The sequence below is a fragment of the Perissodus microlepis genome, chromosome 17, assembly GCF_051167445.1.
Source record: "Perissodus microlepis isolate ML-2025 ecotype Zambia chromosome 17, ASM5116744v1, whole genome shotgun sequence".
NCBI lineage: Eukaryota > Metazoa > Chordata > Actinopteri > Cichliformes > Cichlidae > Perissodus > Perissodus microlepis.
The window spans coordinates 3934813-3961772 of record NC_140477.1 but is presented as its reverse complement, the minus strand read 5'-3'; the positions used below and the strand labels follow the sequence as shown (position 1 = coordinate 3961772).

The 26960-nt window shown below is 42.6% G+C and overlaps 1 protein-coding gene across 14 annotated transcripts in view; it reads right to left on the bottom strand.

Moving 5' to 3' along the window:
• Positions 1–2739: 2739 nt before the first annotated feature.
• sox5 (SRY-box transcription factor 5) overlaps positions 2740–26960 on the bottom strand; it is a 249891-nt gene continuing 225670 nt past the window's right edge. For 6 of the 14 annotated variants that reach the window (XM_084910906.1, XM_084910908.1, XM_084910909.1 and 3 more), the window contains 7 exons: positions 21634–21798; positions 15762–15954; positions 11816–11991; positions 8892–8994; positions 8128–8301; positions 6971–7187; positions 2740–5336 (listed from right to left, as the gene is read on the bottom strand). In XM_084910906.1, the coding sequence (XP_084767032.1) occupies positions 5039–5336; positions 6971–7187; positions 8128–8301; positions 8892–8994; positions 11816–11991; positions 15762–15954; positions 21634–21798 (1326 nt within the window). In that variant the 3' untranslated portion in view covers positions 2740–5038. The remainder of the gene's footprint in view (positions 5337–6970; positions 7188–8127; positions 8302–8891; positions 8995–11815; positions 11992–15761; positions 15955–21633; positions 21799–26960) is intronic. The other 8 variants (XM_084910914.1, XM_084910902.1, XM_084910916.1 and 5 more) reach the window with 5 other exon arrangements.

The window sequence follows — 26960 nt, the reverse complement described above, 5'->3', positions numbered from 1 at the left end:
TCTCTGTATAATCCTCCTCCTCATGAATACATTAACGCCGGAGCCTTAAACTCAGCTTAGCTGGGGGCTCAGCGTCACAGCACATCCTATTACCGACTTTAAATCATTAATGTGACATCGTTTTCACTCAATTTCCAAACACCCACGGTTCGAAGAAAAAAAAAAGCTGTATATTTGAGCCGAGGCAGTGCAGGCAGAGGGCCGTGCTCACAGTCACGCCAGGTGCGCGTTCACGCATTCAATTTTTGTTGTTGTTGTATTTTTTTTCAAGCGATCCACGGGCTACTGGGCCTGCGCAAAAACTTTGAGCAAATTAAATCAGAAAAATAAGCAGGCATTCAAATGTAAATATGTGCTCATTGTAATAGTTTCCCCTCTTTGGTCTGAGCTATTGTGATGGAAATACCCGCTAGATATAAATGTGGTTTAAGCTGAGCAAACTCCTACAGTACACCTTAGGGTGTGTGTGTGTGATTTAATCTGAGTATAGCCACTGTTTGCTTCCTCCAGCATCTCACGTAGTGCTGACAATAAAGAAAAAAAAAAGGGGGGGGGGGATCTGAATCCCCTCTCTGCTCCTCAACTATTCACACATAAACCTTTTCTCAGATTTTACCTCCAGGCCGCCTCTGAAAAATTCACAAAGCCCAGAAGGAAAAAAAAGAAGTCGTCCTCTTAATGTAGGAGTTGTGGATCTTCCCCCATCCTGCCTCTTTATTGCATCAAAAGGGTCTCTGTGTGTGTGTAGTTATGGTAATTACCAAAGCATGTAAAATCATCTCCTTGGAGTGCATTTAACTGTTTTCACGCACAGTGCGTCGAGCCGGGCTGTGGAGGGGGTTTAACATATGGACACAGATGGGGGGACAGTGCTTTAATGGGTGCCCTGAGTGGGGTTTTGTGTTTTTTAACCCTTCAGAAGTGGAGGCACAAACATCCCCAACCTTCTTAAGTGAGCATCAATTAAAGATTTCACTTTTAAAACTGGTGACAGCAGCACAGCCAGCACTCTGACAGGCCGGGGAGGCTTATATGGACACTGCGAATATAGGCTACTCTTCTTCTTTTTATGATTAGCACACACACACACACACACACACACACATTTCATCACTTACACCCCCCCTCCAGCCCGTCTCCCCGTGTTCCCTTGTTGTGCTTAATTAGGTTATCAGGTTGCTAGTGGGCCATGATTCTTCTCCACGCCTCCCAGCTGGCCCTCTGATTGGAGGGGCAAGAAGGTGGACTTGGCATAATTAACACGTTGTTACGGAGATGATTGAATCGTTTGGCGACACATGGGCTCACATTAAGCCACTTTAGAAAGAGGACTGAAGAAACGTCGACACTCCCAGCACTACTACTTTAAAAAGTTGTCTGTCTGCTCGTGTGTTTATGCTGTGGTGTGTTCACTGCACTATACCTTAAAAAAGAGGGGGGAAAGTGGTAGTGTACATTTGTATGTTGGTGTTGGGAACTGTAAAGCCGTGTGAATGTGTGGAGGAAAAGAAGTGACCAGGACCAGGACAAGTTTTTTTTACTGAACACATTGCTGTCTTTATTAGAGCCTTGTCTGGCAGTAATACTGAAAAAAAGTGAACTTAGAACAGATGGTGGTGGCAGCCCACGGCTTTTTTTCCCCTGTTTTTCTTTATTTCTTTGATATTTTTCTTCTTTTTTTGTGCGAGCGCTGTGACTCTTGCTTTTTCTGTGGCATGGATAACATCAATAAAAGAGACAGTAGGGAGAGGAAGAAAAAAAAGAAATATACAACTTATATTACACTGTGTTATGAACAAAATATAAATCTATAACTCTATGTTATATTTACATAATTATCTTTCTTGAATTTTCAAGTTGAGATGGTAAGATATTTTTTTTTGTTTACTAGTAATAATTCTCACTTTGTTTTGAGCTCCACTCATGACTTTGATTGTCTTAAATAATATCATCATCATCATCATCATTTTCATTGTCTTGATATGGGGACGGACCTTGCCAGCAGGGATGACTGATCTCTTAATGCCCCACCCAAACACCCACCCTCCTGATACTGTTTAAAAAAATGGACTTATTCATTTAGTCCCCTCTTTCCAGCATGGGGTTCAACAAAGGTGTGATAACAGGGGTGACTATACAGCAAAATTAAGACCCAGAAGCTTGTTATGTGGCATGTAGGAAACATCTATAAGCGAGAATGTGACATGAAAACAGCACACCTGAAGAGCAGTCATGGCTCCTGTAGCATCGTGTGGAGCTCAAACAAAGCAAAGGGCTCCTGATGAAGATACTGCAGACCCACACGCACACACAGTGGAACAGCCTTGGTGGATCGCAGTAAACACTGCTTTCTCGTGATTAAAAAAAAAGTCACTGCTACCACAAAAAACAAAAACAACAACAACAAAACAAAAAAAATGTCTATATACAGGATTTTTTTTCAAGAAACAAAAAGGACAGCATAGGATTTGTTTGGTTGTCATGATAATCTCTTCATTTGAAATGTGCCTGTATGTGTTGTATCTGCACATTTGGGATGTACTGATATATCGGTTGAATATACTATCAGCTAATATTGACCCTCGTTGACAGATATTGGCAAATAGGTTTTATTTGGATTAATTCTTTAAAATATCCAATAAAAGACTCTAAAACTGGTCAGGTGGTATCTCTTTAAAACAATTTCATTGTTTCACTGGTAAAAAAAAAAAAGGGTGTATAAATACCCCCACCAAAAAAATGTATATATATATATAAAAAAATGGCCGATATATCGGCCTAATATCGTTATTGGCCGATATTCAATCCTGCTGATTTCGGGATTTTAACAAATAAGACATCCTTTATTCTGAATGTTCAAAAAATGTGTGATGAAGATCTGAAAGACTTTCAAACAGGTCAGTATATTTTTGTACCAAAGAAAGACACTGAAAAAATATTGGTATTGGCTGTCAGCTACATTATAAACATCAGTGTTGGTATCGGCCCACAATTTCATCGGTGCATCGGTTTCATCCCCCAGTGCGCACGTGTGTGTGTGTGTATGTGTGTGTGTGTGTGTGTGTGTGTGTGGATCCATGCCAAAGATGTTCCACTGTGTCGCCGTGAGGCAGCCAAACTAGTAAACGGGGACGGGTCTCTGTTCACAGAAAAAGTGACAAAGCAAAAACATGTAAAAATTTAAAAAAAAAAAGAAGAAGAAGAAGAAGAGGAAATTCACATTATACATTATGATAATCATTACAAATAAAATTATAATAACAATATAAAATCATGTTCTTCTTCTCTGACTGCACAGAGTCTGAGTGCTTCTTAGAAATGGGTTCGGACATGATAAAAAGGGTTACGTCTTCAGTTCGGACGAAGGCTGGCGTCCATGTCTGTCAGTCCAGCTCACCCGCCCGCAGAGGATTAATAGGAGGGGATCAAAAATAAAATAACATAAAATAAAATTGCAAAACAAAGCAAGGTAAAATGACAACTTTTTGTTTAGATCTAAATACCTACCAGCTAAATAGAATAATGCTTCATTGACTGTTTCATATGGTCATAAAAACCCAATAAAGAGGAGAAAAATAAATTATACTGTACATAACTTACTAAACTTAGGAAACGTTGACCATCCTTATAATTATTGTTAATAATATTATTAGACTAGAGGCAGTTTGAAGAAAAATAATAATAAAATACAGTATTCAAATACAAACAGAAACACTGACTGGCTGACTTCACCTCAGCTCCGCCCACTGCAATACAGCAGGACAACGTTGATTGGAGGGTGGGGGGTTAGGAAAACACTGGACAGAACACAGTGTGCGTGTGTGTGTGTGTTACAGGAAATAACAGCAGCAGCATTAGTTGCCTGTCTTTCTGCAGTATTATTAGCTTTCTTTTTGCGAGCGCGTGTGCAAACGTCCAATGGTGGAGCACACACACTGACACACACTCGCACTGTTGGGATGTTTCGATCGAAGTCGCACTGATGTGTGGGTTTTTTGCCCTGGACGAGATCGAGATAGAGGGATGGAGCGAGAAGGAAACCGGTGGATTGTCTCGCAACACAGTGCTTTTGTTTCTGCTCCGTGACGCCAGAGAGACTTCCCTTTGCTGCAACCCGCCCCTCCCCACACACCGAAAATCCACTCAAAGTGGGACAGTCCACTTTGTGCTGGTCAGTCCCGGCTGGACCGTCCCATTTGATTCCATGCGATGCAAGGAGGGGAGGGGGGGTAAGCGGGCGGTCACAAAAAAAACACAAAGGGGAAAAAAATTGGGGGGGGGGATTGCTGACAGCACACTGCGAGGTTGAAGAAAAGATATCTTTTTGTTAAAAATAAATGTCTCATGTCTTTCAGGTGCTTTACAACAAAAGGGGAAAAAAGAAAAGTCTCTTTTTTCTATTATTATTCAAACTTGTAGCACAAAAACAACAAATCACATTCACAAGCCACTTATTGGCACCGTGTACCTGAGTGAGAATATTATAGAACCAAAGAACAAAAAAAGCTGTTTTATTTTTAAAAATGTCTCTTGATAATAAACAGGTCCGCCATCTTAAAGTGTCATGTTAGCCTTTGACAGGTCCTCTGTTTTTCAGTTTTTCTTCAACAAACGGGACTAAAAGGTTGCTTTCTGAGAGCCATGTTGCTTTCTCTTCACTCGTGGCATTACACTCTAACACCTGCAGTACTATGTGGGTATTCCTCAGCGAGCTTTAGAACTGCCTTGGTCGTCTCTTCCTCCAGTCAGTGTGTAACAGTCAGTGTGAGTGACAGGTCCTGTGCTTCGGTTGATTGATCAAAAGATGCTGGTATCAGGACTCCGGGGGGAGAGGAAGGGGAGGGGAGTGGATCTGGCTCTATTAGAAGAGTCCATGTTAGTCGGAGGGGGGGAGGGGGCGGTGAAACTGGTTCCAAAGCGATTGGCAAAAGCGAAAGGTTTCTTCCTGATTGGTGGGGATTTTGTGAGATTAACCAGCGGTGATTGGCTTACAAAAAAACAAAACAAAACAAAAAAAGCAGGCGGTGCTGATGCCGTCCTATTGGGTGATATGGTTCTCGTTATCGCTGGCGTAGTCGCCATCTTCGTCCTCGTAGTCAAAGTCGTCGTACACGTCGCCATTGCTGTCGTCTAGCCTGAGCTCCTCCTCCTTGATTCGCGGCTCCTCCCCCTTGAGGCCAGGCATGTTGGGGTTCTGGTGGTGGTTGGCGTTGGGCTCGGGGCTGCTGGACATGCTCGAGTGCTCTGAGGGCATCTGGGGTGAGGGCATCCCCGCCATGGATAGGGCACCTGGGTAAACGACGCCTGCAGAGGACAACGGCAGCTGACCCTGCTGCCTGCGCGCACAGAGGAAGAAGGCTGTCAGCACATTAAATGCAGCGCTCGCAACACTTTTGAAATCACATAAATGTTGAGATCCCTCCCTGAATGGTGACTCCGTCTCTCTTTGAGCCATTAAGAAAATTATTACACATATGGGGAAAAACTAAATCCCTTTCATATCTATGTGGTAAATATAAACCTACAGCCTGTGTGCTGTTAGCTTAGCTTCTCATTAAAACTGGAATTGAGAGAAAACTGACAGTTTGACGTCTTCAGTCTTTTCTCAAGCACCAACAGTGATTCTTAAAGCATCACGTCTGAAACCTCTGACATTTACAGTCAGCGTGTTTATAACCTGAGTGCGCGTTCTCAGCTGAACACTCAGAAACAGCTCTTACTTTCTAAACACAATATTGCACTTGATGTGGATGAAACCTCATGGCCTGACCCACACAGAACGCATGACTTATCCTGATGTGTTTTTTAGAACAAATGTTTCTTTTTGTCAGAAAAGAAAAAAGAATTAAACTGCATTCAATCTGTAATGTTTGGATTCTACATCCATACTTTACACATCTGGGTACCCATGTGCATGTGTGGTCACTTAAGTATATGGCCAAACTTTAATGCAAATGGCTTCGCCATGTACGCAAAACAGAAAAAAGACACATTTGTAATTTGTACTCTCTGCTAATAATATTGTTATTAGCAGAGAGGTATGTTTATTCAAATGATGGTTTATGTTTCATGCAGGAAGACAAAACTGATTTATTTCTCTCATAAGATTTTCGTTTTTGGAACAATGGTCTGATTTATCGAGAGAGTTTTTGTGTTTTTTTGTTGTTGTTTTTTCAACAGCCTTTAGTTTCAAATACAGGATCTAAGCATATAAAATTAATAACATTAATACAACTGTAAAGGGACAAACAAAATCTTCCTATGGGCAACCATAAGGTTCAATTCTAAGTCGATAAAACCATATAAAGCATATAAAACTGTAGCTGTTGCTTCTCTTGACTCGTGTTTTAGGAAAATTAAAAAAAAAAAAAAAAAAATCAAATCAAAGGTAATATCCAAAAAAAACCCATCCAAACAAAACTGTGCATTTTGTGCTTATTATCTCATAACACTCACTGTGACCCCTTGTGAGAAAAGTACGTCTGCATCCTTGAGTTTCATTTTTTAATAATATTATTATTATTATTATTTAAAGGATTGTATTTAAAAACACTGAAAATAGGAAATTTAAATCACACTAAAGGAGAACACCTCCTGCTTCTGTTTATAACTAATTCAGCATCTTGTTGTCACGCCTGTTCCGACACAAAATTCAATTTGTTAAGGTGAGGGGCGGGCCTCGCTGCAGGTAGGCCGCAAACAACAAAAGGAAATTATGCAATTATGCGCTGACTTGCTTTTTCCAAATTTCTGCTGCGATCTTTTTTTTGTTAGTAATTCATTAAAAACTGAAAGATTGATTGATTTTTTTAGGCATTTGATGTGACAGGAAAACAAAGAAAAAGAAACAGTAACTCGTTTAAAATATGAAGTACAAAGTCAAACACATGCCCAAAAAAAGTAATTGTTAATCCCTGTTTTCTTACTGGAAAAAACAACAACAAACAAACAAAAAAGCCAACCCACTCACCCCACACTGAAGTACTGTCTCATTTCCTGCCTGCGGGACCTCATGATGGCCTTGTACTCGCCGATGCGCAGCTTCTTGCCGTCCACCAGGCAGGTGCGTTTGGGCCGTGGCTTGTACTTGTAGTCGGGGTATTTTTCCAGGTGCTGCTTGCTGAGCCGAGCCTGCTCCTCATAGTACGGCTGCTTCTCCAGGTTGGTCATGGCTTTCCAGCGTGAGCCTGCACACACAGAGCATGTATTGTTAGGGATGCCTGTGTGTCTTTGGAAAAAATAAAATAAAAAAAGGCAGATGGGGGGTTTCCAAAGAGAGCTTTTGTCTAAGGGAGGAAACGTGTAAAACTGTGAAATGTGATCATAGAGCAAGACGACAAATAACAGCACAGAGATGAACGATAATGAAAAGCTGGCATCGATGTCGCTGCACTGTGAGCGCTGCTGAGATAATGTTGGACGTTTCACCCGGAAAGAGAACGCATAGAGCGCTAAAGGAGGTTAATGAGGGGAGCAGCGGGGACGACAGGTACTCATCTCAGCTAATGAGGACTTCACTTAACCTGCTGTCATCTCTCAGCTCAGTTTCTGCTTGTAGCATCAGCGCCCTGCATGTGTGTGTGGGTGTAATCTTGAGTATGTCTTCCCCCTGTGTGTTTCATATCTGGTCTGAATTTGCACTTGACTACTGTATGTTTAATGGTTAAAAGCTGTCAGCGCTCGGCTGTTCGCTCTCTCGGTCTTTCTCTCTCTGTTTTCTGCGATCTGTTAGCAATCGAGAGAGAGGGAGGGAGAGGGAGAGAGAGGAGGCTTATTAAAACCAGATTTCCCTGTGTTATAAAACGCTTAGGAGCTCTTTAAAATGTCAGGGCCGATCCCGGCGGTCTGGGGGAAATGTCAGGCGGCCTCGCGCTGCTTGTTTAATGCATAATGAATTATATCATCATTTGTCGAAGCTGTGCTCTCCCTAACCGTTCATTAACAGCACTTACACAATGCCACTGCTTGTAAGGAAATCACAATTAGTGTATGTGTGTGAGTGTGTGTTTAAGAAAGTGGAAAATACAACTCACACTGGTCTTCCTTTCTCTAGGGTTATTCACATGACAGGGTGGAGCAAAGCCACTTGTCATTCACACCGTGCGAGTGTAGGTGTGTGATTTTTACCAAGGATCTTGCTGATGTTGGAGTTGTGCATGTCGGGGAAGGCCTGGAGGATCTTTCGCCTCTCGTCCTTGGCCCAGACCATGAAAGCGTTCATCGGCCTTTTGATGTGCGGCTCGCTGCTGCTACGACCCCGAGACTCTCGGAATATCCTGGAGTCTGACACACTGGGAGAGCCTGGGGAAGGGAGAACCCAGAAACCAGGGGGTCAAACGTATACGGAAAACTGGACAAGTTTTGTTCATTAGATGAGCTAAAATGCTGGGAATTTTTTTCATGGGTGAGAAAAATCTGTTGCTCATTAAGCTAAATAAATATCATAAAAATCATTTTTCTCAGAATATAAAAAAGTCTGACTGACTCACTGCTCACACGTTTGGGAGGACAGCGACTACAGAGTTTTACTCTGTATGCTCAAGTTCATAGGTAACGGTTATTTTCTCTTTTATTCAGGAAAAACAAAAAACTTAATTATGAAAATTATTGATATCATTAAAAGTCTTTCAAATCTTCATTACTCTATGGTGGAACAATCAGTGAGCGAAATATCGTGGTGAAACAGATAAACAGCAAATTGGTAAACATGACCTCATTTGCAGGCAGGCTGATATCAATTAATATAAATATTTGGCAGATATACGGTACCAGCCCTGGAAGACTTTCATCTTCTTGTCATCGTTCATCAACACTCACAGCCTTTTTCTCAGTTTAGTGACTCCATGCATAAACTGTGCATGCCGTGTGTGTGTGTTTGTGTGTTTCCCTACCGTCAGAGTCTCCACTCATGGTGAAGTCCAGCATGGCGTGGCTGAACTTGTTCTCGGCCTGCTGCTTCAGCTGTTGACTCAGACTCTCCAAGGCAGCTTTGTCCTAAACAACACAAACAGTTCACAGTTGCAGTCGGTCAGTGACTGAGTCAGGGAATATGTGAATGAATGAAACCACAAACCTGCAGTGATGCCGAACAATTTCCTTTTGCACCCACAACAAGTCATTCTTGTGACTGACTCTGTCTCTGATTTCATAACTATGAAAAGCAACGACTGTCTAATGTTTAAATGTGTCACAGTTTCAGTGACCGGAGAAGCCGACTCTCTGTCGAGAGATGAGAAATTCAGGAATATTCCTCATACTCGCCTTTGATCTGAAACAAATCTGTTTATTTATCGTTTTTCTATCAATACAGAGGCTGCAGACAAATGACGGTTGTAATTTAAGTAGAAAGGCAGTTTGTGTTTTGGTTCATTTCAGTGTCAGTTTGTGGAAGCATCAAATTGTTTGAGTGCGTTATGCCCGCATGCTTGAACACACATCTGTGTGTATTGTTTGCATGTGCAAGAATGTTGATTACATTTACTCTTATCTGGATGTTTGCCGCTTTGTGTGTACACTGCATATTCTGTGTGTACAATGGATTGTGTGAGTGGGCTTGTGTGTGTGTGGCAACTCCTGGCAGCCACCTGCGAGAGTGGAGTGCTGCGGCTTGCCTCTCTCTTGCAGAGGCCCCCAAGGGTCGACGCATTAGAGAGAGAGAGAACGAGAGAGTGCAGCACAGACGAGAGCGAGGCCAGCCGCACGGCCCCCTGGGTATTTATTACAACCAATAAAAGGCTGATTTACTGAGCATTTACATGCTTAATGCAAGCAGCCGGCACACTCTGCGCTAGAACTTGACTGCAGACGAGCACACACGCTCGCACACACGTACACAGAAGCGCACCAGCGCGAGCGTTTTACAGTTTAATTATACGATTAGGAGCGCTACCCAAAACACTGTCGTCTTCTAAAACAACCTTCCAAAAAGTGTCCCTCTCCATTTACATGTGACCCTGGCGAGCTGGCTGGCTAGATGGAGGGAGGGCAGAATGATAATGAAATGCATTTTCTCTGTTTTTAGTCCAATAGAGTTTAATTGTTAGCGATAATTTCCTCCCCAGATTGGAATAAATACTGCTAAAAAGACAGGAAGGGAAGCGGGAGAATAAAAGCCAGAGGCGCGCAGCGAAACATGTTTTCGCAAGCCTTTTAAAAAGTATTTTATTTGGAATTTTGTATGTTTTTATAAACGCTCAATAACCTGCCAATGGGTTGGAATTATCCAGCCATTCTGCATGCAAATCAGAAGTATTTAAAGAATCTTCCTCATTTCGCACAAATGAAAGCCTCATTCAAACTTCCTTCCACAAAAAAAGATAAGAGAGCACAAAGTGTGCTTCTCACTTTTAGATCATAAGATTAAATGTGCTGTTTCGAATGGTTTTATGCCATGTGTCTGTGTGTGTGTGTGTGAGGCAGAGATGGAGATGAACAGGGAGACCGAGTGGATGACAGCCTAGTCTGACATTAAGCCCCAGTATAGTACATGAGAAACGTGGATTGAATGGCTGACACTGGAGCCAAGACACAAAGTAGCGACAAAACTAATCCTGTGTGTGTGTCATGGATGACACTGTTGTATGTGAACGGCGGGAGCTCGCCTGTTTCACACAAAGCCAAAGGGAACAGGAGTCAAGGTGAGCGTGTGAGGATGCAAACGAGTTATGACTTACAAAAAAATATTCCCAGTGCCGAAACTAAAAATGTTTTATAGTAACAGGATTGCATGTCAAAAAAAAGAAATGTAAAACAGAAATAAGAATTTCTTTCAACAATTCTCCTGTTATTATTAATAAGTAATTATTATACGATTCCACAGTACAACTGATATAAAAAACTTATAATAACAGGAACTTGAACTGATCTAACGAGACATGAAAAATGTCAGTGTTTAAGCACCTAAATGTCTCCACGTAAGGAACAAACTGTAAAATACGTTCCCTTACTCACTGGTATAATTATCATATTTCCAGTTCTCACTGGTTATAGTCATGTGTAATGCAGTATGTTATCTGTGTACAATGCAGAGATCAGTGTGGGTTAGACACTTTGAAATGTGTCACATCAAAGTAAAAAAAAAAAAGGAGAAAGAAAGAGCTGTTGAATGTCAGCAGTGCAGATGCTTCCAGCACGCTGTTACCCTGCATGTATGCACCCGTGTGTGTGTTTGTGCGTGTGTGTGCACCAGCTGACTCCCAATGTGTTTAACAAATAACCACAATTTGGCCACGCTGCCGAGGAGCCGGCGCCGTCATTTCACATTACCGTCTCCTTGACGCTCTGCTCTGCCACACACACACACACACACACACACACACACACACACACACACTCACACACAACCCTGCAGTGCGCCTTACAGACACACTCATTACCTCTGAGATGCCTCTGGTTTTACCTTATCTGGCCCTGTTTAGCTTCAACACATTTCAGCGAGAGCATTGTACACCGATTTACCTCCTACATAGTGCAGCGAGGATGGCATATGGCAAGACAAATTATTACATGCTGACAATGAGACGGTACAGCTTGTGATGACTTTGGAGAGTCGGGTTGATTTACAGTATGTGTTCAGTCCCAACAATTCAGATTTTTAATTTTTTCCTGGTTTAAAAATGTGTATTTAATTGTAAGAATCCACATACACTTTTAACTTAACTGAACACTTTGCCATAGAAATGAGGTCACAACTTTGATTTAGTGTGACCCAAAAAAAAAAAACATTAACAAAATGCAGAAGTAAAATAAACCTTTGATCAGCTGTCACACTCGCCCATCATGTTCTGTTACGTAGATGCAATTTTAAGTGCTTTACCTTGTCTGAGCGGCCGTTGTTGAGGCTGAGGTTGCTGACGGCTGCCACCTTGGCATCCAGCACCTGCTGCTCTCTCTTCAGCTGCTCCTTCATCTGCCGAGCCTCGGCGAAGGCCTTGGTCACCGCCTCGTGGTCGTTCAGGTAGGCTGTCGAAGACAGCGACGACAACAAGTCTGCTGAGGCGCAAAGACGGCAAGAGACGGAGACACACGCACACAAACACACACGCAGAGGACAATCAATTTATGTGGATAATCATTAGTGAGTGAATATGTAGGTGGGACTCATGTTGAGCATCTTCATTTCCTTTATTTCCTTTACAAGAAAAACACTGAATAGCATTTTGCTTCAACAGTTGAGCTCGGACGGGAAAATTAATATGTCTTGAGCGTGTGCTTGTTTATTTTTAGGAACCTGGCAGGAGGTTTTTCATGCAGAATAAATCTTCTTCTGAACCGTGAGGTAACGACATTAACATACACTTGATGAGGGGACTTTGCCAGAGCATCTGTGTATGCCTCTCTCTGTGTGTAGACTCGCACACTCACACAAACTGACCATTTGACTGTTAAGCTGTGGATGTGAGTCAGAGAGCGCCCCTAGGTAGCCTTGTTGCAAGCTGCCCACCACCTCCCACCTGCCATCAGCCTTAAATACACACACACAGCCACTCTAAACCACTCAATATCCTTTAAACGACATTAAAACTCACTTTCGCACATCTGACGGCTGTGACTCTTTTCATCTGAGCCCTCACAGTCCTGCTTTGAAGAGTGGTGGCCACACTCTTATTACAGCTAAAAAGTCCTGCTAATTTTCCCAGTTGTGAACATCTGCTCCACAAAGATCAGATCTCCCCACTCCTTCTCACTGCCTATTACTCGTATTATTTCTGCAGCTTAGCTTCTGATGAGGCATCTGCTCTGTGTGCACTGCTATCGCCTCTCCCTATCAGTCGGGTAGGTTCTTAACAAAGAGCCCCGGCTGGCTTATGAGGCCTTTATCTGCGCTAATCCGCACCGCTAATGCCATCTCAGGCCAGATTACCAGCTTCAGATTGGTAATGACAGAGCTGTGAACTCTTACAGAAGTCATAACCGGAAAATCTGGATGTGGAAAAAAAAAAAAGAAAGAAAAGAAAAGAGAAAAAAGGGTAAGGGGCAGCAGGGTTGGGAGGGGATGGAAGAGGAAGAAGACAGAGGGTGATGGAACTGGGTGGCGGTCAATTTTAATCTGGAGTCAAAAATGGGTTTTTTTTCGTGCCTACAATCGTGTTCGTCGCCTAAACTGACTGCAATGCCAGACATCCAGACAAGTAGATGTGACCCAGATAGAGGGGTGGGGTTGGAGGGGGGTCTTGCTCCCTCGGTCAACTTTTTTCTGAAAATCTCTACAGACAAGTGTGATACATTTTAGACCACACACACACACACACACACACACACACACACACACACACACACACACACAAAAAAAAACCCTCATGCAAGAGGTCGGGGGAGCTGCAGCGCTTTATGACAGCGACAGAGATGAATGTGTGATCGTGGTAGAAGTTACAGGAGCTGACAGCACTTCAGTTCAGTTTGAAATGAGGAGATGGACAGACAGACGAAGAGGCGGAAAGAAGACACATGCCTCAAGCTTGATAGGTGTCAGAATTTGAAAGGAAGCAGGACAGTAGGGCGGATATGAGCAACAGACAAATCCAAACTCACGCATATTGAAGCCTTAAAAAAAATGTCGACTGTCTCCAAACTTTTTTGTGTTGAACTGTATTTGATTATTAGCTCCAACATGTAAAAAGTACTTTTGTTTAATTTTTAGCTGTTTGTGCTCGAGATTGTTCTGATTCATTTTTGTTTGGGAAGCAGCAAAATAACACGGAACAAGCTTTCAGATAGTGATGTAAAAATAAAAACAGCATATCCCACAGGAATATGGTGGAGCAGAGAAAGAAAAAAGCTCATTTTATGATTTCTATAGTCTTAAAGAGTTGACCTGGGAGCAGATGACTGAATTCAAATAACCTGAAAAAGGCGGACATAATCTGCACCATCCTGACAAACAACTCGCTTCCACATCAAAACAACCACCTCTCGACTCTATCCCAATTGGTCTGCTCCTTCCATCCCCGATAAACTACATAACAGGAATCCCAATGCGGCTGTGAGTTGTAATAGCAAATGCTCCGGCGACCGGCTAAACTCAGTGGCAACAGATGGGACCATGAGCTGCAACATAACTGGGATCTGACACACTCGTCCCCACGCTCAAATAATTCAACAGGGATCACACACAAACTTTAAACACTGTAATCCATTTTTCTGAACAAAAAACATCTGGGACTGAAAATCCACTAATCTGATATTAAATCCGCTGATTTGTTGAAAAACAGTGAGATTAGCCGGGAAGTCGGAAAAACTGCCTATTGCACAGGAGGAGGAGGTGGTGGTGCTGGGATTGTGTTTCTGTGCGAGTGTGTGTAAGAGCCTTTGTGTGCGTCTGAGTGAATGTTTGAGTGCGTGTGCTGTCATTGTGTCATTAATGCTGAGTGTTTGCGCTGTCCCGGCTCATGTAAGAGGCTTGTCTAATCTCATTGGTGATACCTCCTGTCTGTCATGCACTCCTCTCTTTATTATTCCCCCGCTTAGTTGCATGGAGGGGAAAAAAGTGCTAATCCTCATCTCTCTCTCTCTTCCCCCCCTTACCTCCTTTCCCTCACTCCTCTGTCTCTTTCAGTCACTAATAAACACATAACAATGAAGCAGCCCCGCGGGCAAATAGCGACATGGAAGAACAGCACAAACACACTAATTATAGCCTGTTACATATGTGTAATATTTGAACTATCAGTGGTGCGTGAAAAATGGATTAAGAGTACAAAATAGTGATTCATTTATGTCATATTTTGTACGTGTGCATATGGCCGGGTCTGATTATGGTACTGGCACTCGCAACAATGGCACCACTGCGAGAAGAACGCTATTCTTGTCATCAGAGCTATAACTGTTTTTCTAAAATAAGTTTATTGTCGTTGTGGGAACAACTTCCAAGCACCTTTCACAGGACATTGAAATATATAAGTGCTTATGGAACTGTGGTAAACATCCACTGACAACTTATTGGCAGGAAAAGAATTCATTGTTTAGATCAGGGACACCAAAACATGGCTATAAGTTACATTTCCTATTCTTTAAATGGCTTTGCTACAAATTACATCGAAGGCTTATCAAGCCAACTGTATATTCTGGGGCATTCACTAACATCACTGAACGAGGCTCTGCTGGTTATTTTGAGGTTTTGCCATCAGAGCTCCCAAACTGTGCAGCAGTCCCTCTGAATCACCACTCTGGTGAATCTCATAATACATTCTTTATTCAGAAAAGATTTTTTTTTAATGAAAGTTGGACATTGTGACACTTTTTTCTTATCACGTTTTCTCGTGATTCGTTTGTTTATTTTATGATCCTGGGATGTTTTTATCACTTGTGGTTTTCGTTTGTTCTTTTTTGGATGCTTTAAGTCTTCCTGCAAAGCACTATGTCATTTTGTTAAATACAAATTTGATCAGTTAATGTTTATTTTTGGTCCATCAACCTATGAACAAGTAAGTGTTTTAAATAATAAACATGCACAACCAAACTACTTTGTTCTAAACACTGAATATCCCAACTTTTGGCTAGATAAAATGGCTTAGCTGGTCTGTGTAATCCTGTGTAAACATACCTGTAGTGAGTTCAGCACCTGTCCCAATCAATGTGGAAACTGGAGTACCAGTTGCCCCTCAGTCCAAGAAAACAGATATTTTGGTATATTTAGGTTTAACTATTTTACATCTATGTAGGTATCTAGCTTTGCAGGAGTATGACATCAGCACAGTGCAAATTGCTGTGATTGTTTTTTGTGTGTGTGTGCTGTGAATGTGTGAGCATTTAAATCCACTTACCAATTGAGCTGACTCTGGTCGGTGGTCCTCCAATGCTGGAGGGGGCAACGCTGTGCTTCATGGAAGTGGGGTCCAGCTTGTTCGCAGCAGCAGCAGCCGGCACCTGTGGGGAAGTTGGGGGGGAGTTGGGTGACTTGCTCTCGGATGCCTTAGGCTTGGCCGACAGGTTCAGTGGCTGTGCACCCTCACTGTCCTGCAAAAACCAAAACAGCACAGTTTCGCCTGCTGTGACCACCGAAGGAATTTGGAAGCGGGAGGCGCGGGGCCCACCCTCGCCCTCCCCTCACCGAGACCACTTTCAATGGAGGTGTGCTAATCAAACGGGAGCCCATGCACAGCAATCTGAGGCAAGCCCGGGCGGGACGAATCACAAGGTGCATGCCACTGCCCCTTTCCAAACAGCTCGTAATAAGCGAAAAGATAAAACATAAAAATAACGGCACATACAAATATAAATATTTGCATATTTTGGTGCGAACCACTGACATTCACATGCAAAATAACCGACTTCCTGTCACAGCAAACTCGACCTTAAAACAAGGCAGTTCATGCACGTGCACACTCCACATGCAGGCTCCGGAAAACATGCACTATGGTGCTTCACATGCTAAAAACAACCAAACACACGAGGACGAGAAACACCTTGAACTCATTCGTAAAACTACAGTCTTTCACAGAGAAAAACACCTCCCTCAGAGAGTCTTTAGAGGTGTGAGAGTCTCAAGACACTGAACAGAGGGCTGTCTGTCACTTCAATGTGCACTTGGTCCATTAGAAACGGGGGACCTTCATGGTCGGGAACGTGCATGTGTGTGCGGAAAAGCAGAGAAGCCCTTTCTGCCTCACCCAAAAACGCACCCATAGCACCTAACAAACAATCAATACGATTCTTAAAGCAGCTGGTTTTTGAGGTCCATTTTGTTAACAATATTTATCAGAGATAAACAGAATCCCTCCACTTCCTATTACTCGTACTGCACAAACCTGGGCTGCAATTAAACCAGAGGAGCAGAAGGGGGCGCTCATAAGATAGCCTTCAATTAATAGGAGTTAATGGAGCTAAAATAATTTTTCTCAATCTGATTTTTATTTTTAGACCAAAGCCTCAAATTTTATTTCGCTATTTTAACTTTCGCTATTTTAACATGTCCGAGCTGAAATAGAATAACTTTATTTTCCTTAAAGGGAAACTTAGTTGTCCCATAAAAATGATAGCATTTTGCTAATGTGTGTTGATGGGTCATTAAGGTTAATAACACAAAACATAAAAACTAAAACATGGTTAAAATGATAGAGAACTACATGCGTACAAGAAGCAGCTGGTGGGGGAGGTTGACTGTGATCGCTATCATGTGGCTGCTCGTAGCCGCTGCACATTTCGTGAGTGAAATCAAAATGGTGCGTGCTGTTAAGTGGTTTGTGGTGTTGTGACACCCCAAAGATATTTGACTACAAATAAACCTGACAAAAATCTAAAAGTGATGATCACCTTCTATTGGAAACAAAGACCATTTTTGGAGAAAAAAACATGTTTACTCCAAAAGATTTACATGCTTGACGTGTAACACAGTAAGGATCCATTTGTTCTGTACCATCTTCTGAGCGCCCCGCATGAAATCGGAAATCCAGACACTAAAAAACGTAAAGTATTCCTAAATTCTTCGATTCGATTAAATTCCCTCATCCATCTATCACTGTGTTGCTCGGCACACAGCAACATCCTCAACACAACAGACAGCGCTCCTTAAGTAAATCGCCATGTGGACCACCACTGTTATCATGTTAACTGTCATGGCAACATCACCCCTGCTGATGACCTAATCCAATCAGGAGGAACCTTAGAAGGTCACATGACAGGAAGGAAGAATTGGATCGCAGAGGGGCCAGATGTACACAAACCACTCTGTGTAATTAAAACTCCACAATTAAAAGCCAGACACAACATGAGAGGATGGACGGCTTAACGGGTCAGCCAGCTAAAGGCGCACAACAGAGTCAAAATGAGGCCTACAAATACAGTTTCCTTGGTTGTTTCACAACATTCATCTTGTGTATACTTTGGAAAACAGGATAAAAGAGAAATTTTGCCATTACAGGTGTAGCAAAATTTAAGCCTTACAGCAGAGAGAATAGAGACATTATTTGTCCTTATTTTCTGGTCATTAGTCTAATTGCTGCTTAGGCAAAGTAGAAACTGGCATACAGTGGAAAAGAGAAACTGTTGTGTGTATGTGTGTGGTATATTCACTCATTAAGGCCGACTTTCCCTGATTCCCACTCCTTGAGTCTTACTAAGCCTTATGAGCCCCTCACAACTCAATTAAGCCTTTCCAATTAAGCCCCCCTACATGTGTACGTGTTCATACATGTGCGTGAGTGTGTGTGCACGCAATGAGGCCTAACCGGATTGTCCTTCATTAGGAGGGGTGGGGTGGGTTGGGGGTGGGGGCTTTCTAAATAGATGGAGGACCCCCCAAAGATGCCTTCAGTGAGACAATGGGCTGGAGAAGATGAGGAGAGAAAGGAGAAAACTGAGGAGGATCTTCTCAATCCTGACCCATATTATGGTGGGCTTTGGCTGGGAACGTGTTTGAATATTTATTACAAATAGATAATGCCTATGCCTCTTGTACGGTGGATTGGGGGAGTTTCCCTTTGCGCCAAGCCAAATCCTGTGGTGGGAAGGTGGCCAACCTGCATTATGCCAGTGTGGAGGAATTAGTTTAGACAGTGGAGCTGAGAGGCTTGGACCGACTTGTTTGTTTCTTTGTGTGTGTGTGTGTGTGTGTGTGTGTGTGCACGCGCGTGCACGAGTGTGTGCGTGTGTCACTGTAAGACATTGTTCAACAAGCTCTAAATCTCATGACAGTGTGTATGTGTTTATGTGTGTGAGAGAGGCCTCTAAAGCCTCTGAAAGGCTTGGAATCTTGAATTAATACAATTGCTTTTGTGTCTCTCTTGGCTGATGAAACAGTCTCCAGCTTTGAGACCAAAAACATGCAGAGTGACAGTGAGAGCCAGAGGGACACAGAGAGACAGAGGAGAAGCAGAAGGGGAGAGATAACACGTATAAAAGTGTGTGTGTGTGTGTGTGTGTGTGTGTGTGTGTGGGCTGTATTTCACTTCTGTGGATGCCGACATGTGAAAGCGACATCAGGGTTCTGCATCTTATCGCAGGAGCTGACGGTTCAATTAACAGGACAAGTGTGTGTGTCACTACAGTTTATCCCAGTCAGGCCTGCGTGCATGTGTGTAGGTGTAGAGGGGTGTGTGTGTGGGGGGTGGGTGCTAAGGACAAGACCCTTAAATGTGCCTTTCACTCTTCATCTCTGCATCTTTCCTCTCTTCCGCATCTCTTTCTTCCCTTCCAGCTATAAGTGACTGTTCAGATATTAATTACACTGTCATAGTTTCCTGTGTGGCACACACTCAAATTAACTTGTTGATTTGTGGATTTTCTATCTGACTCCAATCATACAGGAGTTTTGAAGATAAAACAGGCAGGAATATTGAACACAATATACTTCTATTATTTGAGTAAATGATTTTCATATATGCACTCTTAAATAATGAAGCACAGTATTATGAGTTATAGCAAATTACTGTAGACCCCTGAGGGTCTCCTGAATCCACTTTAAGAAGCACTGTACTAGGCTATCAAGGTTTCACAAAGGGAATTCTGTACCCACTGATAATGCACATCGCCATTAAAAGAATAAATAAGCAATGTGCAGAAAACATATTACTACACAATCAAATAGTCTCAAATAGGGATGCAGTATCGAAGCAACCGGGTTACGTATGGTGCATTGAAACAACACTGTGTGCGTCTGTTTGCATGCCTGTCTACATCTGAAGATCCACTCTTGCTTATAAGAAAGCTGCATGTAATTGCAGCTGCAGTGATTTGACCGTGTGTGTGCAGGTTCTAGTTGGTGCCTAGCTCTACACCTGTGTGTGCATGTGTGCTTTTTTTTTTTTTTAATGTATGTGTGTTTGTCCGTGTATCACCAGAGGGTAAAGCACTTAAGCAGTGTGAGCCTGAGTCCAAACAGCTGTGAGCAGAGGCGGGCAGTGGGCCTTTAAATGACTAGAGACCTGAGATAGAGCCCACAGGCAGAGCACACCACTGAAATATACATGTCACTCGACCAGAGAGAGAGAAAGAGTGTTAAAGGGAATCAGTGAGAGCACCTCAGTGGTCAGCCTGAAAGACAGAAAGAGGAAGAAAGAAAGAAAAGAGAAAGAAGAAATCAAGAAAGAAAACTCTCCAAAGCACTTATCTAATGTTTGTGAACAGCTCTGTGGTCAGTCTGCGATTTTGCCTCTATGGAGACTGTCGGGGTCCGCCTTGGTCCACTCCCCAGTCAGCCACTCCCGCTGGACTGGGGAGGCCATTATGACTCCCTGCTTCTCCTCCACCACAGGCCACAGCACTTGCCTGTCTTCCATATATATGGTAATAACGTGTGTGACAGTGGGGGAAGGATGGCTGGATGGCTGTGTGTGTGTGTGTGATGGAGATGTAGGGAGGGGCTGATGGACAAGGAAGTAGGGGTGCAAGCTCTGGGGTCAACCACATGCTTTAATATCTGTCATGAACCAGTCCTGTGTGTGTGTGTGTGTGTGTAAGTAAACACAGGGGTTGGAACAGGGCAAGAACAACGCAGAAATTAACAGAGACGAAAAAGTTAGAAGTAGCAAAGAAGATGTGCAAGTGGAAATAAAGAGGACAGGAAAGAAGAGTTTAGGAAAGACAAAGGAAAGGAGAAGGAAGGCAGAAGAAGAGGAAACCCGGAAGCTTTCATTTATGTGGCAACAAATGTGAATTCAGCTTGTCGAACTTGGTGGGATTTTGATAGTCTAGTATTACTTATAGACACAGTGCCTGTGTTTATGATTGACTATACCATTTATGAGGGTCACAGAGTGGACAGAGGGTGGTAGGAGGCATGGCTGTTTGTGTGTGTGTGTGTGTGTGTGTGTGTGTGCGTGCGTGCGTGCGTGCGTGCGTGTATGTTTGTGAGAGAGAGGTGGTATGTGTCCCAATGGCCAACCAGATATTCATAGAATTCCACTTGGATGGTCACAAGGCTTCTCCTCGCCCCTATTGGGCAGCCAGCCGAGAAAACGGCAGAAGCACCAATACATCCTGAATTCCGACCAGATACCAGCTGGAAGTTTCTGATAAACCTTTGGTGTTTGAGGTGAGCTGATCGAGGACCAAGTTGTACTAAGGTATAGAATGAGAATAGAATGAGAAGCAGATCGCTGCTTGGGGCACTTGTTTGATAAGAGAAAAAAAAACATAAAAATGTGGCTGCGACACTCGGGAACACATTTTTCAGCTCATGCACTGGAAGTCATTCACTCTCAGCTAGCGTGGTCACACTGGAAAGGCCAGCGTGTACGCAGTTCGAGTAATTAGGCTGCTAAAGCCTTTTTGAGCTTAATTGACTGGATTTTTTTTCTCCCCTGAATGAACTGGAAGAATTTACCCGACGCAGTAAGAATATTTCAACTACCATCAAGAATTTTTTTTTAAAGAAATAGAGACTGATGCTGAATTGAGAAAATAAAACTTATGGAAAATACTTCCACAGACAGAAAGCTGAAATATTCCATTGACAGCTTTCTTGCAAACTTGTCGAAAAATAACACTTTAGTGATATCAGAGACAGGAATTTGAAAAGCAGATGTGATTGCTAATTAAAAACTTCAGGAATTAAATGTTATTTCCTAAGCTGTGGATTTTTATTTTTAAACATTCATCAAGTCGTGCTCGTTATTGACGAAGAAACCTTGTTAGCCAGCTTTCAAACCACAAAAACATGCGTACACACACAGATATGTTACTTTTCTTCTTTCTTACCTTGGTTTTATTTGGTGGCGGGGAGCTGCGGACCTTGTCACTCTGTGAATGTGTGTTGGTGGGTGGCGAGTGCGTGCCCAGGTTGGCTTGGGGAGGAAGGCTGCCTCCATGCTGCTTGGCCCCAGGGGAAACCTGCATGGCTGCTAGCTGAGCAGCATACAACTGCTGCAAGGTCAGAGAGAGACAGGTAGAGAGACCGGGACGGGTGGGGGAGACAGGATAGAGGCAAGAGTTGGGTCGGTGGGACAGCAAGAAAGGGAGAAGAGAGGGGGTAAAAAGAGAGGGGAGGAGGAGGAGAAAAAAAGAAGAAGAAAGGATGACATGAATAAATGAATAGTCGAGACCACAAAAAAAAAAGAAAAGAAAAGAAAAAGGCGGCTAAAAAGCTCTGGAAGGAGAGGCCATTAGTGGCCCGGCCTCTGTTTGTGTGACAGAAAGATAGAGTGGGACATCTCCACTGTCAGCCCCCCTCCCACCCCATGGGAGAAGCGCTAACAGCCACTCTGACAGGCCTCAAGACGGCCATGTCCCCTCCAGGTGCATCGTGGGAGAAAGGCAAACACTCTGCCTATCGAGGTCACGATGGAGAGCCCAGCTCTTGCTCAAGGTAAAAAAAAAAAAAAAAAAAAGTGATGATGGAGAAGGAGAGAAATTTGTGACGCTACATGCCAGATGGGACATGCCAGGAGTGTCTTGTGGCCCTGTGATGTTTTTAATGTGTCGACAATAAGATGCAAAAACAGATGCAAATGTTGTGAAATAGGTTTAAAATAAAGATAAATTGATTCAATAACTACAGTAGGAGGCAAAAAAACCCAAAACACTGTTTTCGTTATTCTTATTTATGTATTTAATTAATTTCCAATTAAATAAAAGCATTATGGTGTGAGCTGCGATGGTGCGAACATACTCTGGGATATTTATGCAATAGCATTGTATCACACAAAACAGTCTCTGGCCAGTATTTCCACAGCAACAGACACAGCATAATATTCACAACTTGGATGAAGCTTCAATATTCATAAATGCCTCTTTCTGTCTTTCTGCTCAAAATCATCCTGCAAAGCTCAATTACTTTCATGTTGGCTAATACAAATCTCTAAGACGCTGGTTTTGTGTTCCTCTGAATTGTTAGTGCTTCCTCTGAAGAGCAACATAATGGTTGTTTTTGCACGAAGTAACTGATGTGTTGTTTTTCTTTTCTTTTCTTTTTTTTTTGAATAGTTATAATTGTTATTATTTATTTCTGGTGGAATATTTTTCTGGAAGAAGACCATCCTTTTTTTTTTTTTTAGTTTAACTTCCGTCCTTCTGTTGGTGCTTGGCTGCCGGCCACCGGCGTCAAACAAAGGCCTGTTTATGCAAATGGACAAGGAAGAGATGCTGTCACTGCTGTTTCTCTCTCTCTGTCCATTTGTACCTCACTCTATCTCTCTTGACAGCCACATTAGCTCCTTCTCCTCTTTGCTATCTTAAAGTAAGACATTTATCTCTTTACCAAGGGGGAAAAAACAGAGACATTCAAACTGGTGGCGTGCACACACACACACACACACACACACACACACACACACACACATACTTGCACAGCGGCATACTTTTTGGAAGAATCTCATATTTGAATATGAAATAATCTCTTCATGACTGCCATTCATTCAAATACTACAATATTTACTGTCCAACAATTCAACAGCAACGCAAAAGCATGTTTTCTACGACAGTTCTCTATCTTTTTCTATTACTTTTATCGATTTTCCAAACTTATAATTTCACTCTAAAACAGATACCTGCCATTCCAAGAATTGCATTCAGAGGTAAAATAAATAAATAAATCAAAAATACCGTGAAAAGTAACTTCATCCCTGATAATCACTTTGGAGTTATGGAGTTAAAAAAAGGGCAATCCACATTTTTCACTGACTGTTGAGAGCCTTGCCCCTCCCGCACACTCACTCTAAAGTGTAAGGCTCTCACACTTTACTGTTTGCTCCTGAGTAGTCTCTTGTAAGTGCAAAATACAGAAGCAAGTATTTCTTCTCTGATGAGTATCTGTATAGATTTCTCAAACATGAGTGAAGTGCATGATTGAGGTACATAATGTGCACTGGATGTATTGCTGCTGCTGTGAGTTCCATGGACGCGGCACAGTTGACCAGCTCGCTGAGATCATATCAGCCGGTGCTTGTTCATTGCTCTTCAATTAGCTGTACTGTAGCTCCTGCAAAGGAGGGGAAGGCGGGTGGTGTGGGGGTGGACTTCCAGCCGAGCATGAAAACCCCTCACCCCCCCCCCCCCCCCCCCTTCCCTGCTAGCCAAACCCCCCCGGCGAGTGGACCACAGGCGGTGTGTCTGTGTGTGTATGTGTGTCCTGCCATATTCGGACCAGTGGTTCAAAGGCCTCTTTATTTACGGAGTGAATTGAGTTCCATTACAAGGCCAGCTCCCGTCACTCAAAGCCTGCTCAATGGGCCGGCGAGCAATGACACACACACACACACACACACACACGCACGGTACAGAGGGCAGAGGCACTGTGGAGCGTGCCCAGAGCGTCGCCACAACGACATACATGTCAACAAACAGGAAGTGACAGCGCAAAGCCCCCTGGGGTGACTAGAGGAGTGAACACACACACACACACACACACACACACAGATTGGGGAGGGGGGTGCAATTGCAGTTGCAGGATGAGACTAAGGAATTTGAAATGTCACTCACAACCCAGGCACACTGCTGAGCTGTACAGCCCTTCCCTCTTTATGTCCCTAATCCCTTAATGTGAAACAAGCAATATGTCAATAGAATTTTTACATGTGTGTCTGTGTGTGTGTGTCTGTGTGTAGCCCGACCTCTACTGACATCAGGTGGGGAGGTGATGGGAGACTGCTGGTGTTCTCTGACTGAAAACATGGGGTCACTCTGTGGTATTAGTAGTACTGACACTATCTTGTGTGCATCTTCCCTGACACACACAATAAGCTGTGTCCATTCTCTTGTTTTGCTGTTTCTCTTGTCAGCTTAGTCACTGGGGATCTGTGTGTGTCTGTGAATCTTGGTCAATAATCTGCAGCCTTAGACAGATTACAAGCTTGCCTCATCTTTGTTGTCTGAGTACGCGGGCGCCTCAGAGCGGTCTGAGCTCTATTGTTTACGTGGACACGAGGACTATTGTATAGATCTTAATGGATTCTTCTCTGTCTATCTGAGAGTGTTTTTTTCACCCCCACTTGTGGGTTGTTTTGGTACTTAGAGGCAAAAAAAAGAAGACAAGAATCGGTAAAACTGATGAGTCAGAAGCGTCTGACACAAACGCTGTCCGATCTTTACGTCTTATCAACCTCTTCTTCGATTTTGCTTTCGAGCCTTTGTTCTTGTTTGGAAACCTATGTGAGATTGAACTACAATAAACTGAATAAAAACCCACACAGAGAGATTACTTCACCACAATATAGTGGTCAAGTTTAAATAAAATAACTACAATGCTTTCTTTATACCTTGACAGCAAACATCAAGTATTTTGGCTATTTCTTTTTCTTTGTGCTCTCTTTAAAGTATTGAATAGAACGAAATAACCAATATTTAGCTTTTACTTTAACATCGCTGGGTTACTTAAAGTGAAAAACTTCTCAACAATGCAGTCTATACTTTATTTTGTAATTTCACCAGAATTTAAAGCCGGAATATAAAAACTGCCGCTCAAAGTACGTGGGACTTATACACCAAAATGTTTCTATGAACTCTATTTTCTATAAAAATCTATTTTTCTCTTAACGGTTCAGAAGTTTTATCTGCTGTCCCTGCAGCTCACAGGCTCACAGTGCAATCTCAAAAATAAATCTCTCAGCACCTCCAACACTGAAGCATCTGAGAAAACTGCTGTGTTGCTATCTGTCTTCCTTCCAGATAAGGTTTTGTAGAAAAAAACGACTTGTGCGATTGATTTCTCGTTTACCTCTCTCATCTGTTCCTCTTTTCCCCTCCCCTCCTCCCTCTAACCGCCTATCCGTTGTTCGTCCATCTATGTCTCCGGTGTACAGTGCGGTAATCCAGGACAATATGTTCCAACATCTGCCTCTCCATATGATGCCTGACCTATGCCATTGACCCTCTTTATACCACGCCACACACACACTTTGTTGCGCACAAACACACTTTATTCCAGTGCTTACCTCCGTTCCCTCATCTCTTTTTCTCTCTGTTTATCCTTTCAGCTGATCATCCTCTGGTACTTTTGCCTTTTCATCGTTACCTCAAATCTCTCTCTCTCTCCCTCACCAGGATAAGTGGATTTTCTTTTCATTTTTCAATTCTCTGTCTGTCCTTCTCAGTCCATTTGTGTGATGTGGATGATATCAATGATATCAAGGGTCAATAGGGAGCCAGATTAACATGCTCTAATGCACAATGTCACACTCATCCCACAGATTAAGATGCTAAATGCCAACCTTGTACACTCCAAAGCCTCCACTGCTTTGAAAAGCTTCTGTAGAGGATTCAGTGTTAAGCTTCTATTGACTTTAAGAGCCACTCTGTTGATTTCTATGGAGGACGGTTCAAACATAGAAAAAAAGCTTTAAAATCATTGAGTTTAATACATTTTTCTAAGAACTGCACTTATCTCGACACTGTGCTTTTGAAAGGTTTTCTTTCGGTCTTCTTTCTTTCTGTGTGCACATTGGATACACACAGATTAAGCCATTATTCCAAACTTGATTTCTTGCTTCGTATCTACAGTGTATTGCCTGCAAGGAACAAGATTCCAAATAGGACTGAGATTTCTGCGATGACAGAAATAAAAAAATTGGCACAAAAGAAGTTTCAGTCAGAATCACTTTAGTCAAAAGAAAAACATTATTTTTTTATATGTAATTATTTATATTTGGCTGTAAGGCTGTACTCTGTTTAGAGCAGCAAAAGGACCCTCATACAGAACAGAGGAGGCATTAATGACCACAGATGAAGTCACACAGTGTGAACGGAGGAGCTGTGGTTGAGGTGGGTCGCAAAGCGGCTTCCAGTTGTGCAGGAAATGTGGGCAAGTTTAAGCAAATACTGCGCCCTGTGTAAACTTTGCCACTTGGATGCATAAAAATGTATAAAAACTGAGCTATCAGCTTATATGAGCTGACTGCCTGACAACTAACTTTATGCAGGATTGTGTCAAAGTAACATTCTTGTTCATATTATGAACTTTAAGAGAGAATTCATCAATTTAACAGTTCTCTAACTTTAAATTACAAATATGTTTGTTTTTGTACATTTTAGTGGGTTTGCAGAGTCCTATGTCACAGAAAATAGGACATAGTGTTTAAAAGACAGAGGTGTTA